This window comes from Gymnoscopelus braueri (genome assembly GCF_963280865.1).
Source record: "Gymnoscopelus braueri genome assembly, chromosome: 1".
Taxonomy (NCBI): Eukaryota; Metazoa; Chordata; class Actinopteri; order Myctophiformes; family Myctophidae; genus Gymnoscopelus; species Gymnoscopelus braueri.
This window is the reverse complement of record NC_137603.1, coordinates 58,752,621-58,775,385: the sequence shown is the minus strand read 5'-3', so window position 1 is coordinate 58,775,385 and position 22,765 is coordinate 58,752,621. Positions and strand designations below refer to the sequence as shown.

At 40.7% G+C, this 22,765-nt stretch overlaps 1 protein-coding gene across 1 annotated transcript in view; it reads left to right on the top strand.

Moving 5' to 3' along the window:
• vstm2b (V-set and transmembrane domain containing 2B) overlaps positions 1-22,532 on the top strand; it is a 31,949-nt gene extending 9,417 nt beyond the window's left edge. The window contains exon 5 of the mRNA XM_080433865.1: positions 21,417-22,532. Within this exon, the coding sequence (XP_080289991.1) occupies positions 21,417-21,505 (89 nt within the window). The 3' untranslated portion in view covers positions 21,506-22,532. The remainder of the gene's footprint in view (positions 1-21,416) is intronic.
• The last annotated feature ends 233 nt before the right edge of the window (positions 22,533-22,765 follow it).

Genomic DNA, 22,765 nt, shown 5'->3' with positions numbered 1-22,765 from the left:
CCCACAATCTCATTATACCAGGTGCTGGTTGAGCAAGTGCCCTTGACAAAGTCACGGAAACTCATCCCAGACAGGCACAACTCTTTATAAGTCATTCTTGATTGGGTACCCCAGTGGATCACAGAGTTAGAGCAGCACAAACCATATAAATAAGGCTCTAAGTCCTTCCTGCAGCAGTTCCAACTTTACTGCATGTCATCTAGGGATGGGCAATATGGACACAATCAAATATCATGGGATTTTTTACCAAATGTTTCAATCAATATTGTGACTATAATATCGTATTGTTTAGAGAATATACGTTTTCTTTTAAATTTGTCAAAGATGTTTAGCAAAAATAGCCAATGTGGATATGTGTGGATATAGACAATTTAAAAAAAGTATAAAACAAGGCACACGTGATTAAAACCAGGAAAAGACAACACTTATGCCATATCACAATATTATGACCAAACAATATCTAGTCTCATATTACGAAAGCGATATATTGCCCTGATGTCATCCCTCTATATCTCCCACCTTTCCTCTCTCTCTGTTTACTGCATCCATCTGAAAACCCCCAAAGCATAAAATGCCTAAACTCAGGATCTTGTCTTGTCTGGTTCTAATGCAGTATGATAGGGGTCTGTTTGAGGACAGTATATGACAAGCGTTTGGGAAGAGAGATTTTCATACTGTCACTTTGTCACCCTGAGCCAGTGTGCTGTCACGCACGTCTCACCAAAAGTGTCCCCCTGCAAATCCCAGGGCCTGTCTCCCCTTATCCTCTCCACAGTATGTGTCTATCAGCACAACCCCAGCCCGTTCGGCTCTTATGATGCACCTGGCGCCAGCCCTCCACGTCTGCTGCAATATGACCAAAAAAAAACATTCCAGCCCACTACCTCAGCGCTTCTCAACTTTACTTTTGGCTTCAGTTCCCCCTTTCCCAGAATGTCTGAAACCAAGTACCGTCCCTACCCCATTTACCTGACTAACATTTAGCTTAGAAACCTGCAAGAGGAAATCATACAGTAGCTAGCACCTGAAACCTCTTATCTCCATATTTTAACTTTTTTTCTGTAAATGAACGCCCTACTTGATCGTACTGCGTACGTACAGCGTCACACAAAAGCATCAAAAGTAGCAGATCTCCAAGCTCGAAATGTGCCACGAATTGGCGCGTTTTGAGCTCGTCGATCTGCTACTTTTGCTATTTTAGAATTTGAATGATGAAAAGTAACAGTTTTGGACATATGAGGTTTCCACGCGACAGAGACGAGATATATATATATATATATATATATATATATATATATATATATATATATATATAGTTGTCACGGTCCGCTCCTCGGGCCGTGGACTTTGATGTTATTATTTAGACCGCCATTGCCCTTATATGGTCGTGGACACTTTAGGCCTGTTCTGTAGGCCTGTCACGGTCCGTTCCTCGGGCCGCGCACTCTGACTTTATTATTTAGACCTTCCTGCCCTTATAAGGTCTTGGACTTATTAGGCCTTTGTTCTGTTCTGTATGTAGTCTTGTTATTCTGTTACTTTGTTGTTGTTGCCCTGCTTTTGTTCTGTACCTTATTTTGTAGTATTGTTTCCTGTTGTGCCTAGTTACCGTTACCTGTCTTGTCTCACCTCCCTGTTGATTAGTCATGTTCTCCTCCTGTGTCCTCTTAGTCCCTCAGCCTATCCCAGTGTTGATTGTCTGTTGAGTTCACCTGTGTCTTATTATTTCCCTGTCTATTTAAGCCCTGTGTTTGCAACCTGTCCTTGCTTGTTCATTGTATTATGTTGCGTGATGTTGCATCGTGAGTTCAGTCCCTTGTTTGTATACCTACCTTTTGAGTTATTAAACCCCTTAAACCTACCCGTTATGCCTCCGTCTCTCCTGCTCTTGGGTCCTACATTCCGTCCGGACTCAAACCGTGACAATAGTATAGGCTTTCAAAATTTGCAGGAGTGGCCCATTTTGCACAAAATGGCACAAATCATGAACACAGCGTCCAATTGTGGTAAAACCTTGCACACATACTCCCAGTAGGCCAAGGAAGAACCTCCACATTTTTTTTTAAAAATGGCCTCATAGAGGCGTTATAATAGCCCACTTCACATTCTGGTCTATAATTCTTGAACTGTAGGTTGTACAATCTTAATCCTTTTTTTCCTCCCTGGATTATTTGGATCATGATGCAACTCTAGAGGTCCCGGACCTGGCCTATTTGCATACACAGCGCTGAGACACGTACCGATACGACCACAGAGATAACGGCGCCAAATGAACAAACTATGAGGTGTCTTATAGTCAGAAGAATGTGGTCTGGAAAACAAATCTCTGATGTGGTCAACAGTGGCAGAGAGAGACACAATAGTAAATCATTCACTTAGCCATATCAACTTTAAAATATATATTCAAAACAACAACCTGAAACATAAAATAGGCCTATTTGTCTATATGCGTTGTCTCCCATAGGCTATTGAATAGCCTACGGGCTTGACCCACTCTGTACTTAATTTGCAATTTTTTTCCCTCTGGAAATAGCCAATCTACAAGCTCACAACGCCTAAGGCGTTATGAATGCTTGCAAGCATCATTCAATTTTGAATGCTTGTAATTTATGTCACCTGTGGTTAACAGTTATTACCGTAATTGCATCTACATATTTATGTTAGGAATGCGTAGGATTATGCTAGATAATACTAGGGGCGGCAGTGGCTCAGGGGTAGAGTGGCCGATAGAGCGGCCGGATGGAAGCCGTGAGGTTTCCAGTTCGATCCCGGGCTCCCCCAGATGAGTTACGGTTGAAATGTCCTTGATCAAGACACCGAGCCTTGCATGGTTTCCTCCGCCATCGGTGTATGAATATGTGTGTGAATGTAATGCACAATCTCTGTAAAGCGCTTTGGATAAAAGCGCTATATAAATGCACCATTTACTAGATGTTCGGTGACATCATTTTAAGTGAATAGTGGCTGCTGCATTAGACTATGTTTAGATGTCTGTCAGATTGTCAGACTATGCTGGCCTATTCCCCCCCTCCTCCTCTAAAAACCACATCAATGTGTGAGTCATATACACAGAGTGATGAACAGCATGGGAGAGTATACTAATATGAACAGGGGAAAATAATGAACATGAATAACGTCTGTATTAAACCCAGAGGGACATCAGGTAGGAAAAGCTGATGCAACAGGCTGCCACATATTGAAGTCGGTGAGTCCCATGACTGCATCATGAATAATGATATGACTGCGTGCTGAGATTCCTTTCAGTGGCTGGGAATCTACGCCACAGGAAGTTCTGTCTCTGGGTTTTTCTAAATGTCACCTACTGACGAGATGAAGCTGCACCCGGTGGAGTAGTTCTTTCTGTCTCTGTGGGTGAACTCTATAGCACAGAGACACAGTAACCGAGGTCTAATAGACTTGTCTTCAGGGGACAATTGGTGTTAATTTAAAGGTAGGGTAAAAAATAAGTGTTAAATAGCTCTATAGTCTGATAGTGCTCATTGCGATAGAGTGTTTGTTCAGTAAGTCTCCATGTCTCTCCAGCTCTTTATTAAACAGAAAATGCATTTTCAGCTCAGGATACCAATTTTATCCAATCATGATTGAGAATAAAGAGAGAATTAAACAAGTGAAATTGGAAGTGATGACACAAATGAGCAGACACAATTGGAACTGGGATAAAAATGAAGCTGATAATTGGGTACTCTCTCCTGATAGGCTGAATTTTTTTCACCTACCTGAAAATGTATTTTCTGTTTAATAAAGAGCTGGAGAGATGGTGAGATCCGTTACTGAACAAACACTCTATAGCAACGGTTACTATCAGAATAAAGAGCTTTAACCTTTTAACAAAGAAAGGTTAAAACCAAATCACTAACAATACCCTATACCTTTAAATCAGAAGAATGTATAAATGGAACCAAATATACATGTGTGGTTTGATTTGGTTCCATTTCAATCATTATGATTGTGGGGGAAATAATAGTATTAATAATTTCAGCAGGTAATTGTAACCAAAGTAATTGTTTTATTTGTTCTATAAGCTGACAGCCACCACTTATCCATGTTGCTTCCGTTTTAATTGGGCAAAGTACTTTCTGTTTTTTTTTATTCCCATTAAGAGACACTTGGAGGCAGGTGCAATGTTACAATAGGGCAAGGGCAACTACCCCACAATATCATGTGACAGATTGAGTGTCAGCCATTGTCATTGGGAGGTTTATAGCGTCTAGTTGTTGTGTAATCACTGTTTTGTAGTTCTCCAAGGCTCAAAAGAGGAACATTGCTGAGGCGAGCCAGGGAACACTATTTAGAAGAAAAAAAAATAGGTCTCATTAATGGTGTGTGGAGGAGTTGAGCAGCGATCGCAATCTTCTGCCTCATCTAAAGATCAAAGCTCATTTTACATGTCTAGTATGTGCCGTGAGTCTTTATAATTCTGATGAATATAAAGAAGTCACTAGAAGCTCTCAAACAGTTTGCAAATGGACAGGTGGTCTACATGATTTGGAAATCATCGTGCTGTGTGACCTTGTAGATCTGCTATTTTTGAATAGCCAACATATAATTGGATAAAGTGGTTCAAATGATTGTGATGCTGTATTAACTACTTTTGCTGGGGACCCCCTGGAACCACCCCAAGGACCCCTGGGGTCCCCGGACTCCACTTTGAGAACCAATGCTCTATAGCCCCTTTAAATAAATGCTAAGGATTCGCGTGTTGGTTACAATACAGACTTTCTTAACTGCGACTATCGCTGGATTGGAATTTGAATGAATTTGTTATTTGGTATTCGTGACTTGTATTGGTATTGTACTGTATTATTAATTTGGGTTGATTGAAATTGCAATAATGATGTTTTGGAAATATGATTTTGAATGAATTAATCATTCCTTAAAAATCAATTATGTGTGCATTTCTGGAAAAATGTACACATGCAGCAGTGGTTCTGAATGTGTGCATGCGTGCATGTGGATGGATGCATGTGTGTGATGCAAGTGGGTGTGGGTGTGTGCATATGCATTCATGCTTGAGTTGAGCTCAGTTGTGTGTTTTTTCTGTGTGTGTTTTTTCTGTGTGTGTGTGTGTGTGTGTGTGTGTGTGTGTGTGTGTGTGTGTGTGTGTGTGTGTGTGTGTGTGTGTGTGTGTGTGTGCACGCGCGTGCGTGCGCGTGTAGACTGCATATCATCACGCCACCTTGCGTGTCCTCAGCGAAGCGAGGCATTGGGAAGGAATTTGACTTGGCAGGGAAAAACCAAACAATGCAAAATGCAGCAGCGCAGCGAGCCATGAGCTTAAAGAGGCTTCTCTGCTTCAACAGTACAGTAGAGACAGACAGGGATGTCATGTGCCACAGGTCAGGTGATGGCACTAATCCAGAATGTCACAATTAGGTCTGTGTCATGCGAAATGTGTGGCTGAGCTGCCAAGATAGACCTCGACCTAGAGATTAAAAAATGTCAGCGTTTATCCACTGCAACTCTGCAATGTGTGCGTTTGAAGCCTTTTGTGGAAGCCTGATCTCACGGCAAATCTAGTAATGAAAAGAGTCCAATGTAGCTTAATTCATCTGCGATGTTGTGTTATTAATCTTTACGCTAACCTTTATCTGAACTGAAATATAGCTTACCCTATAACCATTTCACAAATACCTTACCTTAACCAAAATACTCTAACCTTGAGCCAAATGACATACACTACCCTTCATGACAAAAGGACAAAATGTTATAATGGGAAATGTGCCATCATTTCATTTAATACATCAACACACCTTTCATGTAGCAAACACTAGTGATATCACCTTTTGTATGATAACTGCCGTGATAATAGTTTTTGTTTATGTGTGACAGACACTTGTAATATGTCCTTGAGCAGTTGACCAGATCATCATAATTGTCTTTCCTCTCTCTGTCCTTCATCTAATATTAACACGCATTCACTTATTTGATAGACTGTACATCCATTCATAGGCAATAGATGTAAATTCATGTACATTTATATTTATTGATATAATTTTGTTCATGTATTTATTTGATGTTATTCATACTCTTACTGTACCTGTATATATCTTGTACTTCACGTTTCTGATATGACTCCTGAATTTCACAATGGGAATCAGGTCTTATCTTATAAAGTACAGCTCTCAAACTAAATATATGTCATGTAATTTATACATTTGCCTTTACTTTAAGCAAAATGAAGGAAGTTACAATATTTAACATTTGGCCATGCAGGTAATTTAACGTGGATTACATAACCGTTTTTGATCATAACAGGGCTCACGAAAAAGCTCAATCCAGCATTTTGTTGCTGTCGGGCAGTAACCTCTTATCCCCTTTTAACGCTTTATGTTTTTTTCCGTACATTAATGCCTTTCTTCGTCAGCAGTGTCACACAAAAGTAGCAAAAATAGCAGATCTACAACCTCAAAACGCATCGCCTATTCGCCTCATGATGACACGTTTTGAGCTTGCAGATCAGCAATTTTTGCTAGTTCTGAATTCCAATCCTGACAAGTAACAGCTTTCGACATATGAGGTTTCCACCCAATAGCAACGATTTGCTAATGTACCGGCAAGCACACTCAGTGTTTATTTTAGACTATGTGGGGGAAGTGGGCTATAGTGTTTCTGGGTGTCGAAACATAAATCATAAATAATCTAAGGATTAACTCATGACAGGCCATTGCGTATCATGATCATGTCACGGCTAAGGGGAATTATAAGGTAAACAGTTTCCAAATATAGCAACATGAAGGAAACATCCCAATTACAATTTAAGCATTTAGCATGTCTTATACAGAGTGATTTACAAGTGTGAGATTAAGGTAAGCAGAGTAAGCATGAGCCCTAGTCAACAAACAATACAACAGGGTAAATAGTAACATGTAGACAGTGGTGGGAAAAAGTACTCAAATGTTTTACTTAAGTAAAAGTATTAATACTGCAATTAAACATTTACTTGAGTAAAGGTACAAAAGTATTGATATCAAAATGTACTTAAAGTATCAAAAGTAAAATTACTAAAATGTTTGAAAATAGCAGATCTACAAGCTAACAACGTGTCGCATCGCGATGCGTTGTTAGCTTGTAGATCTGCTATTTTCAAATAGCCTAGGTATAAAATAGGGCTCAAGTGGTTAATGTATGTTTTATAATGTAATAATGTATATCTGCAAAGTAACTAGTAACTAAAGTTTTCAAATAATTGTAGTGGAGTAAAAGTATAATATTTGCCTCTGAGATGTAGTTGAGTAGAAGTAAAAGTATAGACAATTGGAAATATTCTAGTAAAGTACAAATACCTCAAAATTGTACTTAAGTACAGTACTTGAGTACATGTACTTAGTTACTTTACACCACTGCATGTAGAGTGCAAAGAGAATGTAGTGCCTCAAGGAACCAGGTAAACACATAACCTAGCATCTGTCCAAACAACATGCCATCTGAATAACTTTGTTTATGTCAAAATAATATATATCTTAACAATTTCATTACAATGACCATTTCTATAATATAGTAGTCCCTGACTGCCTTCATAAACAATGTGGTTGCTATATGCAACATTCTACAATGTTCAGCTTTGCCTGTCATCCTTTGAAGTGTCTGATGCTGACAGATATCTCATTTTATTAACCTGCACCTTTAAAGCTGTTTGATGGTTTAAAACTACATCTTTCTCCTGAAATCAATCGTCAAATCATTATGATGTTCTATGTTGATTTGTTTGCTTCAGGGTTTTCTTCAACTTCATCAATCTCATCTTTCGGCAGCTCTGCATGTGGGCCTTTGTCCTCATCGTTCATTTAGATGCTCTTCTTTTTTTCTTCTTTTTTTTTTAGTAAGCTTACCGATTCAAATCCTGGTATATTCTTGCAGTCTACACCTCAGAAAACATTAACAGTAGATTTTAGTTTAGTCTGTTTTTCAGACTAGGTCAGCCAGTCTGAGGCAGAGGTCTTTTTTTTTTCTTTTTCTAATTTTTTTATTGGTGCTTACGTTTGGATGTTCTCTGCGGATCATAATTGAATAACCAAATTCTGGAGGATCAAATTATGCATAATTCAATGACAATGACATAAGACTCAATAGGCATGGTATAGTTATATTAATAGTGTTATTATTATTGTAACCATCAACCAATCTTGACCAACGTTTTTTTATAAATCATAAATGGAGGACATACTATGCCCCCCCGCCCATTTGTTTGTTTGTTAGTTATGTATGCATGTTTGTTTGTTTGTTATTGAAGACTTTTGTATCTTGACCTTGAATACTGAGCTAAAGTACACTGTAAAGTCCTGAGTGTTCATTTAACTCTGAGAGTACAAAATGGACCGCAGAATTGGAACACTCTTGGAGTTACAAATGGATGAATGAACACTGAGGTTTTTGCTGTGCAGCGGACAAGACGGCACCGTGTTTCCATTTGTTAGTTTAAATTATGAACCATAACACCATTTATCATATAGACAGAACAAGGAGAGCAAATTCTAATTAACTACAGTCAAATGCACAATGGTGATCTGTAACTTCATAACAAACATTTCCTGAGGGTGAAATATTTAGGTCAACATATATCCAATATAATGAAAACTGATGCAGGTCATTTAAGTGGATCTTTATTCTTTAGCTAATAAACTGATCCATAGTGGCTTATCAATATTTTATTTTTCATTTTAAATTAAGATGTTCCGCCATGGTCCTGTAATGCAAACAATCATCTGTCAAATTAAGCACTAAAGCGTCCAACAATAAATGCAGCTTATGATGCCAGTGGTTTACTGGCAATGCAATGCTCTCCTGTACTGCCATGTGCATCACACAGATGAGAATTCAAAGAAAAAGTAAGTAGGCTTTGTGAACAAAATTGTTCCCTCATAGTTTAGAAGCCTATCTCCTGTTTCCTTAGTGCGAGGTAGCTTGATGTACAAGTAAGTACAAAAGATGCTAATACTGTATGTCGCAGGGACCAGTGGTGGAAAAAGTACTAATTTTTTTTTACTTAAGTAAAAGTATCAATACTGCAATGTAAAAATACTACGTTAGATGTGAAAGTCCGGAATTAAAAATGTACTTGAGTAAAGGTGCAACGGTAATGGTATCAAAATGTACTTATAGTACCAGAAGTAAAAGTACTCATTATGCAGAAGGTCCAATTTCACGAGTTTTGAAATGTATAAGAATCTTTTGAAAATAGCAGATCTACAAGCTCACAACGCGTCGCATCGCGACGCGTTGTGAGCTTGTAGATCGGCTATTTTCAAATGCCGAAATGTATGTAGGGTTGAAGTGGTTAATGTATGTTTTGTGATAATAATCAAAATCTACCTAGTAACTAAAGTTTTCAAATAATTGTAGTGGAGTAAAAGTACAATATTTGGATCCGAGGTGTAGTGGAGTAGTAAAAGTATTGGAATTTTTTTTTACTTAAGTACAGTACTTGAGTAAATTTACTTAGTTACTTTGCACCACTGGCAGGGACTAACTCAATCCAACCCTTGAGGCTAAGTACCAAGCAGGGAGGCATAGGGTACCATTTTTATAGTCCTTGGTATGACTCAGCCAGGGAATGACCTCCCAATCACAGGGCGGGGACACTCTAACCACAAGGGTGAGTTGAGAATATTTGAGAATAAATAATTAAAGGGATAGTTCACCCCCAAAAAGACTTTTTTTCCTATCAATTAGTCACCACATGGAGACTTGAAACCATGTTTTTTTTTTGGCATTCCTGAGCCAATAATTTGATGACTGGCAGCAGTTCCGGTAGGAGACACAAAGAGTCTCCTTTGTGTCTCCTACCGGAACCGTTGCCTACCGGTCCACTGGTCATGGAATTATTGGCTTAGGAATGCGACAAAAACTAAAAAATATTCATTCATTCAAGTCTCCATGGACTGACAAATCAATAGAAAAAAAGTCATTTTGGGGGTGAACTATCCCTTAAGTTTGTCTCCTCCGTCTAACTGTCTCTCTGTCTGTCTCTTATGTTTCACAGTTTCACTTTGTTTTTATACAGTATGTGTCAGCACCTGTCAGCTGACGTATGCATGTTTCCTGCATGTGCTGTACGCCCTTTAATACTTTAGTACTGTGGTTATTTAAATTAATGATGATTTAAGATGGACTGCTCGGACAGGTTGAACTTATGTGTAATACAGTCAGTTACTGTGATGTAGAATATGGTAGAATTGAATAATTCAAGATCAGCAGTTCCACTGTTCTTTGCTCATGTTGCTATACACAACACGTAAAATATGTATCCGTCAGCCACTTGAACCCTAGCGTCCCTATTCTGGGCACGACGGCACGTCATAATAGGAGAACATTCTGTGAAAAATTGGCACGTCAGCTCACAACGCGTTGGAAACTTTAGATTGGATATTTTCGATGGAGATATTTAGTGTACAGGGGGGGGGGGGAATGAGGGAACCAAGTATAGAGCCCTGGGGGACTCCGGTCAACAAAGTATAAATAGTGTTTAAATGGTGCAAGTCCAGTAGCGTAAGTGGAATGTCTTGTCTGTGCCTAAACTATAAAAATATATATATAAAAGTGGCCGCACACTCCGGTGTAATAATTTATGAAGACATTAAAGAAAAACCAACGTTTCAGCAGCTAAGCCGCCTTCACCAGGGTGTGTCTAAACTATGACATCTGGACGTCTAGATTCAAAGCCAAGAGAAATAACTGTAAAAATGTGGCTGGCATCAGCATTTCCTCTGATGCCAGATTTGACACCCTCCGGTAAAGATTCTTGGCGCCGATTCCCCATCCAAACAACAGGAAAGATTTGCAACAAACAGTGACGGCGAATAATTGGTTCTTAAATGTCATGCAGCCAGCCCCTGGGTCAAACCACTAACTACCACTGATTATACCGTGGGGATCCATGACTCTGCTTTTGATATATCCCCTCCCCTGCTCATTCGTTTATATTGCTGATGGGGATATGTTTAAATCCACACATTACCTTTGGGAATAGGCTCTATGCACAGCAGCCATATTGGAAAGAAATGGGGCCTCTTCCCTTACTTCCTTCACAGGTGTTACCCAATGATGCTAATGAAGGCTCGGTTCCATTCTGGTCAAACAGAGTCAGGGTGTTGATATTGTGCATGTTGGCTCACTGGAAACACTCTCAGGGTTCCTTGAGGGGGTTCCAAATGGCCCCTTACGGGTGTGTAACTCTGAAAGTGTACAAATTGGTTCCATTTGTACACTCTCAGAGTTATGGAGGTCCTTAAATTTAAGTTTTGAGAACCACTGTGCTACACTAAATGGAACAGAGCCTTCATTAGTACCATTGGTAACACCTGTGAAGGAAGTAAGGAAGGTGCCCAAAGTTTTTCCAATATGGCTGCTGTGCATAGAGCCTATTGTAGACTGTCTGATATGTTTGATATTTATATCAATTTAATACTTAACCTTAAGGCATCCCTATTTTGGGCACGATTGTCAACATTTGTAAAAAAGAAATATATATATATATATTGTATTGTAATTAAAGAAAATACTGAAAATGGCAGATCTACAAGCTCACGACACAACACATCATGACGCATTGTGAGCTTGTAGAATGTCCATTTCTGCTCCTGTATGACAAAGTATATAGGACTTAAAAGCCTTAAGTGGTTAATAAAATGTCCCCCTGTCTGTTATTTTTACATATCGAACGCCGCAGCCAAGTGATGTACAGCCATTAACACACCTGTCCCTTTAGTGGAGACGGCCATTCAAATTGTCAATTAGACATGCAGGCATCCTTGCCTCGGTGTCATCATGTGTCAGACGTTGTAAAGTGGCTCGGTGACTGACACCTCCATATTGAAACCGGAACTCAAAAGGAATTTGTCTCTGGGTGCTTTTCCTCTTTCAGCGTAATTCTTCAGCAGATGGTGAAGGTTAAATAGCACTCCAGCCGCTCTGAATGATTGCCTTTCTCTCTTTTTCCTGTCCTCTCCTGCCTTAACCACATGTAATAGCAGCTGATAGAGGCCGGGTTGAAGGGAGGTGTGGAAGTGAAGGACCGTGTGGGTGTGTGCGGGGGCGTGCGTCTGTCAATTTCCTGCAATGTCATCGCACTGAGTGACAGGAGCAATTAATATGGTAGAGCTGGATGACGCCAGGTGATGCAGGGAGGGATGGAGAGATGAATGGAGGGATGGATGAACGAACGAACGGATGGAGGGATGGATGAATAGATGGATACGTGGATGAAAGGAGGCATGGAAGCTTTTCATATACAGCTTGAGTATCCCAAACTAACATAGGAGAGAATATAGTCAGGTTCCTTTCCTCGTTTGAATAGCGGTTGAATGTATAGTTGCTTTGCATTGTTTGAGAATACATTATTGGTGTTTACGAGTGCTTATAGGGAGACTGGAGTAGCATGAGACACTGTGTACATTTAACCACTTAAACCCTACGTACAGTACAGTAATTTACCGGGCCTCTTTTTTTCCCCATCTACACAGAATCTCTTTGCCGAAAATAGCCGATCTACTCACAATTCAATGTGTTGTATTGTGAGCTTGTAGATCGGCAATATTCGGCATTTTTGCATTATGACATGCCCAGAATAGGGATAGAATAGGTTTTATGTCGTTATGGCCAAATTGAGCTTGAACTTTAGATAAAAAACAAATAAAGTATACCTCAGATTTTTCAACATACTGTTGAAAATCTATTTGTTGTATTATTTATGTTGCCAAATAATGTATGTTTTTTTGTATTACTTAGTATTTTTTTGTTGTTAAGTGAGGTGAGATTAACTTTATAAATCCTAGGGGGTTTCTAAATCTCACCTGCTTATCCCAAACCAATATTATGCTGTTGTTACAAATTTGTTTTAAAAAAAAAAAGCAGTTCAGACAAATAACTCTGAACACACGTCTGTCTGTCTCTCTCTCTCCCCTATTGTGTTTTCATGAAGAGACCTGGGATCCATTTTGTTGTTTGTCATGTTGTTTGTTTTAAATGGCCACGCAGCACCTTGATCATGCTCGACTTTCAACAGATTTTATTTGATGAATCCATTTAGTGGAGTTGAGCTTGATGAGCAATTGACCTTTCTGCCTCCTAATTCATCTCTATTCAAAACAAATAGCAGCTGTTTATTTTTCATAGAGCCGAGAGGTACTGACATACTGTTGTTAAACCCATCCATCATTGTCACACATCTGTTTACTACTGTCTTCTCAGACTGATGACATGATACATTTAAGAGCAATATTCAAGGTTTACTTTATAAGCTACAGTATATTTAACAGTAACACTAGTAATACAATGGAATAGGATAAATTATTCAATAACATGGTAATCTGAATTTTTCACATTCAGGGCATTGCTCATTCATTTAAGGCCACATTTGGGCCATGTCCTTTTCCAGCAACATCAACTGGTTCATTTGGTCCATTTCAAAAACATTTTTGGGGACATGTTTAAACAGTCTAATGTTTAATTAAAAATATCCAGCAAATGTGGTGGTGTTTGGACAAACTGTCATTGATTTATGACCAGATTTGATGTTTGAAACGGATTTGAAATAACATAATTTTGCACCCATGGTTCAACAGTGTTATGAAACATAATGCTGTGATTTGTTTTAATGATTACTTTTTTTACCACTGCACCAAAAATTAGATGACAAAATGGCTGACAAATATGATAACTTGGCACCATACATGTGTACGTGTGTGTGTGTGTGTGTGTGTGTGTGTGTGTGTGTGTGTGTGTGTGTGTGTGTGTGTGTGTGTGTGTGTGTGTGTGTGTGTGTGTGTGTGTGTGTGTGTGTGTGTGTGTGTGTGTCAGTGACGAGCCAGACAATAGGACCATATGGGAATGATGAGGGCTTATGGAAGAGAGTGGGACTCAAGACAGACAGGGAGTGCATGCAGAGTTTGAGTTAATGCATTAATACATGCCTACCCAGAATGCAACAGCGAAGCAATGCTTGCCACCATGGCTGACATTGGCATCTCTTGGCAAAGTGTTTGTCTTTGGTTTGACAGCCGCTCAAAATCCCATCTGCACATGTCCAGGATAGATATGCATTTGTATCTGTGCCTCTATTTGTATCTCTGTGTGTGTGTGTGTGTGTGTGTGTGTGTGTGTGTGTGTGTGTGTGTGTGTGTGTGTGTGTGTGTGTGTGTGTGTGTGTGTGTGTGTGTGTCCGAATGTCCTACAAATCAAAGTAGGCCTATGTTCAGATTTCACGGGGAGCTTCTGTTTTTTTGTTTGTCTTTTCTTTTGTGGTATTGAAAATATTGCAATTGCAAGTTGGTTCCCAGCAAAAAAAATTTTAAAACTGATACTATTCACAAAACACTTATTTTTCCAAGTTGAATGCTTTGTTTGGATACGCTGAACGAGCCATCCCATTCATTACCACAGTGGTTCTCAAACGTTTTAATTTCAAGGACCCCACAGTTTGGTATGACTGGCATTTTACTGACCTTTACCTTAGCGCTAGGTATACTCTTAGTTGCTTGTTTTAGAAGAGAATGCACTTAAGACTACTTATGTTGAATGCACTTATTGTAAGTCGCTTTGGATAAAAGCTTCTGCTAAATGACTAATGGAATGGAAAGGAATGCATGGCCAATGCAACTAGTCACTAATTGCAACCACTTGCAAGTAATTGCAAGAAATTGCAGCGGTCTGGACTGACCAGTTGCAGACCGGTGCCATTTGGGGATAATGGTTGCAAGGAGTTGCATCGGTGTGGACTGGCCTTTAGTCCACGGACCCCCATAACTCCCAAATTTGGCTCCAAACTATCATTACATTTGCTGTGGACCCCTGCAAGTCCCCAGACCCTCAATTAGAGAACCACTGACTTACGGGCACAACACGCAAGAGGGACGCGTGGTGGACGTCTACTTCGGCTGAGACATCGGGCCAGAATGCACAGTCCCTGTGCGATAAGTCATGCAAACTATTGCTGCATAATGCAATTCCATAGAAAAACCAGGAACAACTGCATAATTTGCCCCACATAATAGATGTCAGAGGGGAGCCCGTATTCATTGATCACGCCACAGGGATTCTGTGTTCCGCACGGACAGGACAACGGCTACCTCAGGATGTTACTGCTGTAATTGTTACTGTTGTGTGTGTGTATCCCCTCATCATGCAGGATACAGGACAAACAAGTGAAATCGGAAGTGATGAAACAAAAGAAATGAGCAGAGACGACATTGGAACTGGAACTACAGGTTCCATTATAAAGCTGACAAATGGGGTTCTGATAAATGGGGTTCTCTCTCCTGACTGGATGAAATTGGTAACCCAAATGGAAATGTATTTTCCTTTTACTAAAGAGCTGGAGGACCCCTGTTACTGAACAAATACTAGCAATGACTACTGTAACTTAATAATCTTTCTTTTCAACACACATCACCTTTAAGCGAGTTGTATAGAGCAGGGGTCTTCAACAGGGGGTCCGGGACTCCTAGGGGGTCCTCAAAGTTACTACAGGGGGTCCGCCAAGTCTTTGTGTGAGATGATTTTTCTTTTTACCTTAACCACTTGAACCCTAGCATCCCTTTTCTGAGGAGAACTTTAGCCAAAAATAGCCGATCTACAAGCTCACAACGCCTCGCGCTGCGAGGCGTTGTGGGCGTATAGGTGTAGAGGGAAAAAAGAGCAGACCAAGTAAACAAAAAAAGTATAATCTGAAATACAAATGTATACAATATAGAGGGGGTCCCTGCTTCATCTCTCTCTCAGCTAAGGGGTCCTTCGCCTGAAAACGTTGAAGACCCTTGGTATAGAGTGATCAGTGAACAGGAGACCACGCACCCCAAGGCTGCTTTTATTTTGCCGGTAGACTTAAACCTGTAGATAGTTCTCCAGAAATATCAACGCATCACTAGTACCACTAAGTATGAAGGGATTTTCGACCAATTCAGGGCGGGCCCCCGCATAAAGCCCCATTGATACCATCCTGGTGTCACCACCTGGTATGGCATCTGCACCGCCCTCAACCACGGAGCGCTACAGAGGGTGGTGCACATTGGCGGAGGTGAGCTTCCCTCCCTCCGGGGGCAGATACGACCAAGCGGTGCGTAGCCAAGGCTAAGCGGATAATCAAAGACACTTACAGTACCGTCCACCCCAGACACAGTCTGTTCACGCTGCTACCGTCAGGCAGATGATGCCGCGCATGCATCAAATACCAAATGGACGGACCAAGGGACAGTTTCCACAGCAAGGCTGTCAGGCTGCTGAACAGGTGTTGAGCCATATCGCCAGTCTTACATTGCTCCTATTACGTTGTTACTACCACTTTGTGGGTGCACTCCCATTCCCGTGCTTTAATGCATATTTGATATCTGCTACTCTTTGACTTCTTTTTTTTCTTTTGGTCTTTTGGTCTTTTTTCATATCTGCTATTGATGTTTTCTTTGCAAAAGAGACCAAGGGACTCTGTCTTCATTACATACTATTATGTATTTGTTTTGATGTTTGATATGTTTACTTCTATTCTCATGCATGTTTAAAATGTAACTGCAGTTCATTGCTTGCACTAAAATAATTCCCCTCAACTCTTCTGCCCCTGTAAATTCATGATCTCAAAAAGTGTCATTTTTGGTTCTTGTCGCATTCCTGGGCCAATAATCCAGCATACTGTAGGCTGACACTGCTGTGGTAGGAGACCAATGCAAAACTATATACAACTAGAAAAAGTGCTCCTCGGAGCACAAGTCTCCGTCAGGTCAGGTAGGTTATTATGGCCTCCTGGTGGCGCTATAATAGGCCAATGTGAAAAGGGTGCCATTTATTCCTAGGCTGTGCACGGCAATCGGACACTGCATTCATGATTTGAGGCAATTTGTTCTAAAAATGTGTTTTGCTAATTTTGACCTGCTGGTGGCGCTATAACATGCCAATGTTAAAAGGTTCCTCAACGTAGTGCAAATGTGCATTCAAAGTTTCACCACAATCGGACGCTGCGTTCATGATTTGCGGCATTTTGTTCAAAACGGGCAAAGCAAAGCAAAGTTTGTTGTTTACCCAGGGTGTTGGACTAAGTGCGAAACTTATTTACAGCCAGACCCTGCATGGAAGCCTTGCTCAAGGGCTATTCAGCGGTGATTCATGATTGATGTGATGAATTGGGGAATCGAACTAGGGACCTTCCGGTATCAAGGCCGCCCCTCTAACCACTAGGCCACCGCTGCCACAACACTAGGCCACTAGTGCCACTAGGCCACTCCTGCAAACATTACATGTCAATGTTAGCCAATCAGGATGGAATATGAAAAATCAAACAGATCCGTCTTGATCACATGACTATAGAGATCATGTGTACCTATTTGCGTGAAATTTGGATCAAATCTGAAGGCTTAATATAAAAAAAATTGTTTTACATAAGTCTGCCTCCTGGTGGCGCTATAAAAGGCAAATGTGAAAAATGCAGGGCAAAGGTTTTTCCTTGGCCTCTAGAGAGTGTGCATACAAAGTTTTACACTGATTGGTGTAGTTATAGGTAAAACACGAATCGGCCTGTTACAGCGCCACCATGAGGCTGATTTGAACATTTTCAAATGGCATTTCTTCCTCGGCCTAATGGGAATGTGTGAGCAAAATTTCACGGAAATTGCATGCTGTGTTCATGATTTGAGGCATTTTGTTCGAAACGGAGTACTCCTGCAAACTTTGAAAGCCAATTTTTGCCAATCAGGATGGAATATGAAAAATCTGAAATTAGCCGTTTCTTTTAATGACTATAGAGATGCTGTGTACCGATTTGGGGGATTTTTGGCCAAAATCTGTAGGAGTACTGTCCAAAAATGTGTTTTGCAAAAAGCGGCCTCCTGGTGGCGCTATAACAGGCCCATGTGAAAAATTTGGGGCAGAGGTTCTGCTCTGGCATCCAGGGAGTGTGTGTGCACAGTTTCTCTGCGATCAAGCCAACGGTGCCAGAGATTAGCTGTACACAAAATGACAGAATGACGGACGGACACACGGACGGACGGACGGACGGACGGACGGACGGACGGACAGACAGGGGCGAAAACATACTCTCTCGCCATGCCTTTCGGCCTGGCGGAGACAATAATAATATAAACTCCAAAACAACTCTCACAATGTAATCACTGAGAGGCTCCACTGCTCCACTACATCCCTAGAGTTACTAGTTACTTTGTAGATTTAGATTATTATTACAAAACATACATTAACCACTTCAGCCCTATTTAAACTTTGGCTATTTGAAAATAGCCGCTCACAACTTCTACTAGTAACAGCTGTATTTCTAGAGAGTATTGCAGTATTGATACTTTTATTTAAGTAAAAAAAATTGGGTACTTTTACCACCGCTGGTAAACTAACATGCCTGTAAGACAAAGCAAGCTCAGTCAGAGCTGAGAGCAAGGTGCGGTCAACCATATGGGTTACTGTACATGAAACCACTGGTCTTTTTCCTGCTACACCAAAACCACATTTTAAAGCCATTTCGCAATAGGGCGGCCACAGCATGGAAACATTTGTGGACCCCTGCTATACAATAATCAAATCATTGCGTGCATTGTGACCGAGGTCAAACATGTCACATCCGTATTATGGAGAGGGCAGGAGGGTAATCTGATTACTGACCAAAGACTGTGTATATTGGGGTTTTAGAGTAATCAGACTGATACTGTACCTGCCCAGAGTACTCTCATCAACCGACTGGATCTGAATCTGTATGCTGAGCTCCTGCGAGGGATTATCTTTGGTGTTTAATGGTTGATGTCTTTGTTTGCAAGCCGTTGTGTTAATGTTAATGGCCATTATGGAAATCCAAATAACTGGGGCATGGCTTTTACCTGTCTGGCTATGTAAGGTCAGAACGGCTTTATCCATATTTTGGGGGGTATTAACAAGCTGTGAAAGCTGGATCAACTTAGTTTGAACCCGCATGAACGGAATTTAAAAAACAAATACAGAAAATTGTTTATCTGGATGGGTTATGCTGTAGCTTGGGTGTATTGATTGCTTTTATTGCAAAAGCATGTCTAGATTGACAAACTAGATTGACAATCAAACCCAAATATGATGGAAGAGATCATCATAATTAGTAGTCCTGATTAGATTGTGATGGGGTTTTGGCCTCAGGGCACTAAGGGAAAGGCCATGAGGTTGTGATGGATCTGTGTCATTTTAGATTTCTTTGGTTAATCAAAAATAGCAGATCTACAAGCTCGTAGCGCGGCACCGAGTGCTGTGCTATGAGCTTGTAAATCTGCTATTTTTGAAAAATCTTGGAAATGTTTTGCAAATCTTTGAATATGTTTTGAAGCGAACATTTGTAACTCAAATCTTTGCTTCTGGGGGGTCCCTGGAACAACATATTTTGAGATGGGGGTCTGCGGCCAAATAGATTTTATACAAATACAATTTTGAGGGTTCTTGACATGGAAAAGTTTGAGAACCACTGATATTATAGCGGCATAAGTTTTTTTTTTAAAGAAACTGTTAGGATTTAGAAGACATTTGTAGATTCCCCCAGAAGCAAATATTAGAGGTAAAAATGATCACTTTAAAATACATAAATACAAAGATTTGCACACATTTTCAAGATAAAAAAAAAAAATTGCAGATCTACCAGCTCATAGCACGGCACTCGGTGCCGCGCTATGAGCTTGTATATCTGCTTTTTTTGAATAGCCAAAGAATCTTAAAGTGACACCGGATTGAATGGGTTAAACAAGTACGATTAAATGCTATGCGGGTATGAATGAAACCGGTAAGAATAGAATATTGATGCCCGCAACATTCAAACCTATTTATCTGTGCTCGAACGTCATCTGCATTATAGCACAAAGAGCTTATCTGAAACAATGTAAAAAAAGACTTCTCATCGTTGTAATTACGATTCAACGTTGGGTCGTAAATTACCGGGGTAGCCAGACAATATCGAGGGGGTCAAATTACCTCCTCTCCGAAAGTTAAACGATCGCCGCTTGAATCAGCCAGGGCGGTCCACCCAAAAGGACGCTGGCCGCTGAGAGCGCAGAGAGTTCTGAAGCACGATGTTCGGGCGGAGGGAAGAGGACTGCGTCTTTATCATTGAAATGCATGACAGACACACAGGTGTTGACAGCTCAAAAAACACACCCCTTAAACGCCCCTTAAACCAGTAACAATAGATGCTACTGGTATGAGTTAACCCATTAAGACCTGAAGCCGATTCTACATGTCTCCTAAATCTCAACAGTTTTCTGAAAAACGTATGTTTCTATATCAGTGGTGCTCAATCTTTTTCATGTCAAGGACCCCCAAAATTATGTATTTGGCCGCGGACGCCCATCAAAATATTTTGTTCCAGGGACCCCCAGAAGCAAAGATTTGAGTTAAAAATGTTCGCTTTAAAAATATGTATATTCAAAGATTTGCACACATTTTCACGATTTTTCAAAAATAGCAGATCTACAAGCTCGTAGCGCAGCACTCGGTGCCGCGCTATGAGCTTGTATATCTGCTATTTTTGAATAGCCCAAAGTGTAAAATAATGCTTTTTAGCTCAAATCTAAAAATGACACAGTTCCAGGTCTTAATGGGTTAAACCAGGAACAATAGATGCTACAGTACTGGTAAGAGTTAAACCAGTAACAATAGACGCTACAGTACTGGTATGAGTTAAACCAGTAACAATAGACGCTACAGTACTGGTATGAGTTAAACCAGTAACAATAGACGCTACAGTACTGGTATGAGTTAAACCAGTAACAATAGACGCTACAGTACTGGTGTGAGTTAAACCAGTAACAATAGACGCTACAGTACTGGTATGAGAAAGCAGAAACACACACACACACACACACACACACACACACACACACACACACACACACACACACACACACACACACACACACACACACACACACACACACACAGTCATAGCCCATCTGCCAAATGGCTCTCTCTCTCTTTTTTTCCCCAATCTGTTTTGACATTTTGTCCTTCCCTGTCCTGATCTCTGTCTCTCCAAATCTCCTCTTTTTCCCTCCTCCTGTGTGTGTGTGTGTGTGTGTGTGTGTGTGTGTGTGTGTGTGTGTGTGTGTGTGTATTGTGGTGCATATGCATATGTTTACATGTAGCTTTGGGTGACACTGACAGTCTGAGTACATTAGGACTGTGCAAGAAACTGCTGTGACTGTTCTCTTCACCATCAAACACACACACACACACACACACACACACACACACACACACACACACACACACACACACACACACACGATGTTTACTAGCCCGACAATAATCTGCATACAGCGATGTTTTCCACTCTGGCAGACTTGTCTGGTTTCCAGGCTAGATGGTTACCGTAGCATGTAAAGACATGCAAAACAACCAAGGTCCTAGTTAAAGTGAGTTAATGACCTCTCTCCCTCTCTCTCTCTCTCTCTCTCCCCCCATAGGGTCTGGCGTGATGAGTACCATGGACCCGCTCCTCTTCATCGCCCTCTTGTTCCTACATAAGCTCCTCCCCTTCCTGCTGACCCACTAAACAGACTGGAACCAAACCTGTTCTCACACGACGTACCAAACAAGAGCCGACCCACTGGGCTGACGGAGAGGAAGGGGAAATATTATAGATAATAAATACATGTATACCGTTACCACACATAACCCACGTGAGCGAGAGAGCAAGTATGGGAGGTGGAAATCAAAATGATGGCAATGCATGAGAAGAAGACCATATGAGAGAGAGAGAGGGAGAGAGAGGGAGGGAGAGAGAGAGAGAATGACGTTGCTCCTTGGACTTGAAGGACATGAAGCGAGAGGAGCAGAGAGGATTGTGGGATTACGATGAAGATTGTGGAGAGAGAGAGAATGTTGAAGAAACCCGGGAGATTAAATGTTTATGGAGAGAAGCCGCACACGCCTCCGTTCCCACGCACAGCCTACGGTGTTCCCACGCGAAAGCCCTAAGCGCTCTGCATCGCATCAGCCCTGCTTCACGCATGGCCATTTTTATTTATTCATTTTTATAGTGGAGATCTTTTTCTTATTTTTTTCTCTCTCTGGTAATTTCACGTCATTTCTTTTGCCACCATTTTCGATATGAAATCATAAAGTGCATAAAGAACCACAAGGACCCAGCTCTTGTTTCATGATTTGATCCCGAACCCCCATCCCATTTGTTTTTCATAGACGGCACATTCCCGTCTATCGGGGGCAGTGGGGGGGGGGTTGATTTGCATGAGCTGTTGAGCGGTTTAAAATAGCCATCTTGTTCAAGGGGCCTCTCAGCCCTCATCAAGACTGTGTATGTCCAATGTATGTGTTCTGTTCCCCAACACACACACACACACACACACACACGCACACACCCACACACACACACACGAAAACGCGCGCGCACGCACACACGCTTTTGTTCTTAATGCCTCGTTCCATGATGTCTATGACAAAATATAAGCTGATATATTTTGATTAAGATAAGGCACACATTACATTACATTGTTGTTGTTAGTCACCTTCAATAATGTTTATTTTTATTAATGATATGGTGATCAAGGTGAGACATTCATTTATATGAGCTTAAAAAAAAATAACTTGTTGGTATGTTGCCAACACCAGTTGAATCGAAGGTTGTCGTTTTGTTTTTTTGTTTTTTTGTAATAAAATATCAATTTGAAAGTTGGTACGTGAGAACCGTTTTTTTGTGTTTGTTTTTTGCAACTTTAGCAGCAAACAAAAGAAACTAAAGATGACGTTTAGCTACATAGATTTTGTTATGATTAGAATGTGTCAAAGACTGTTA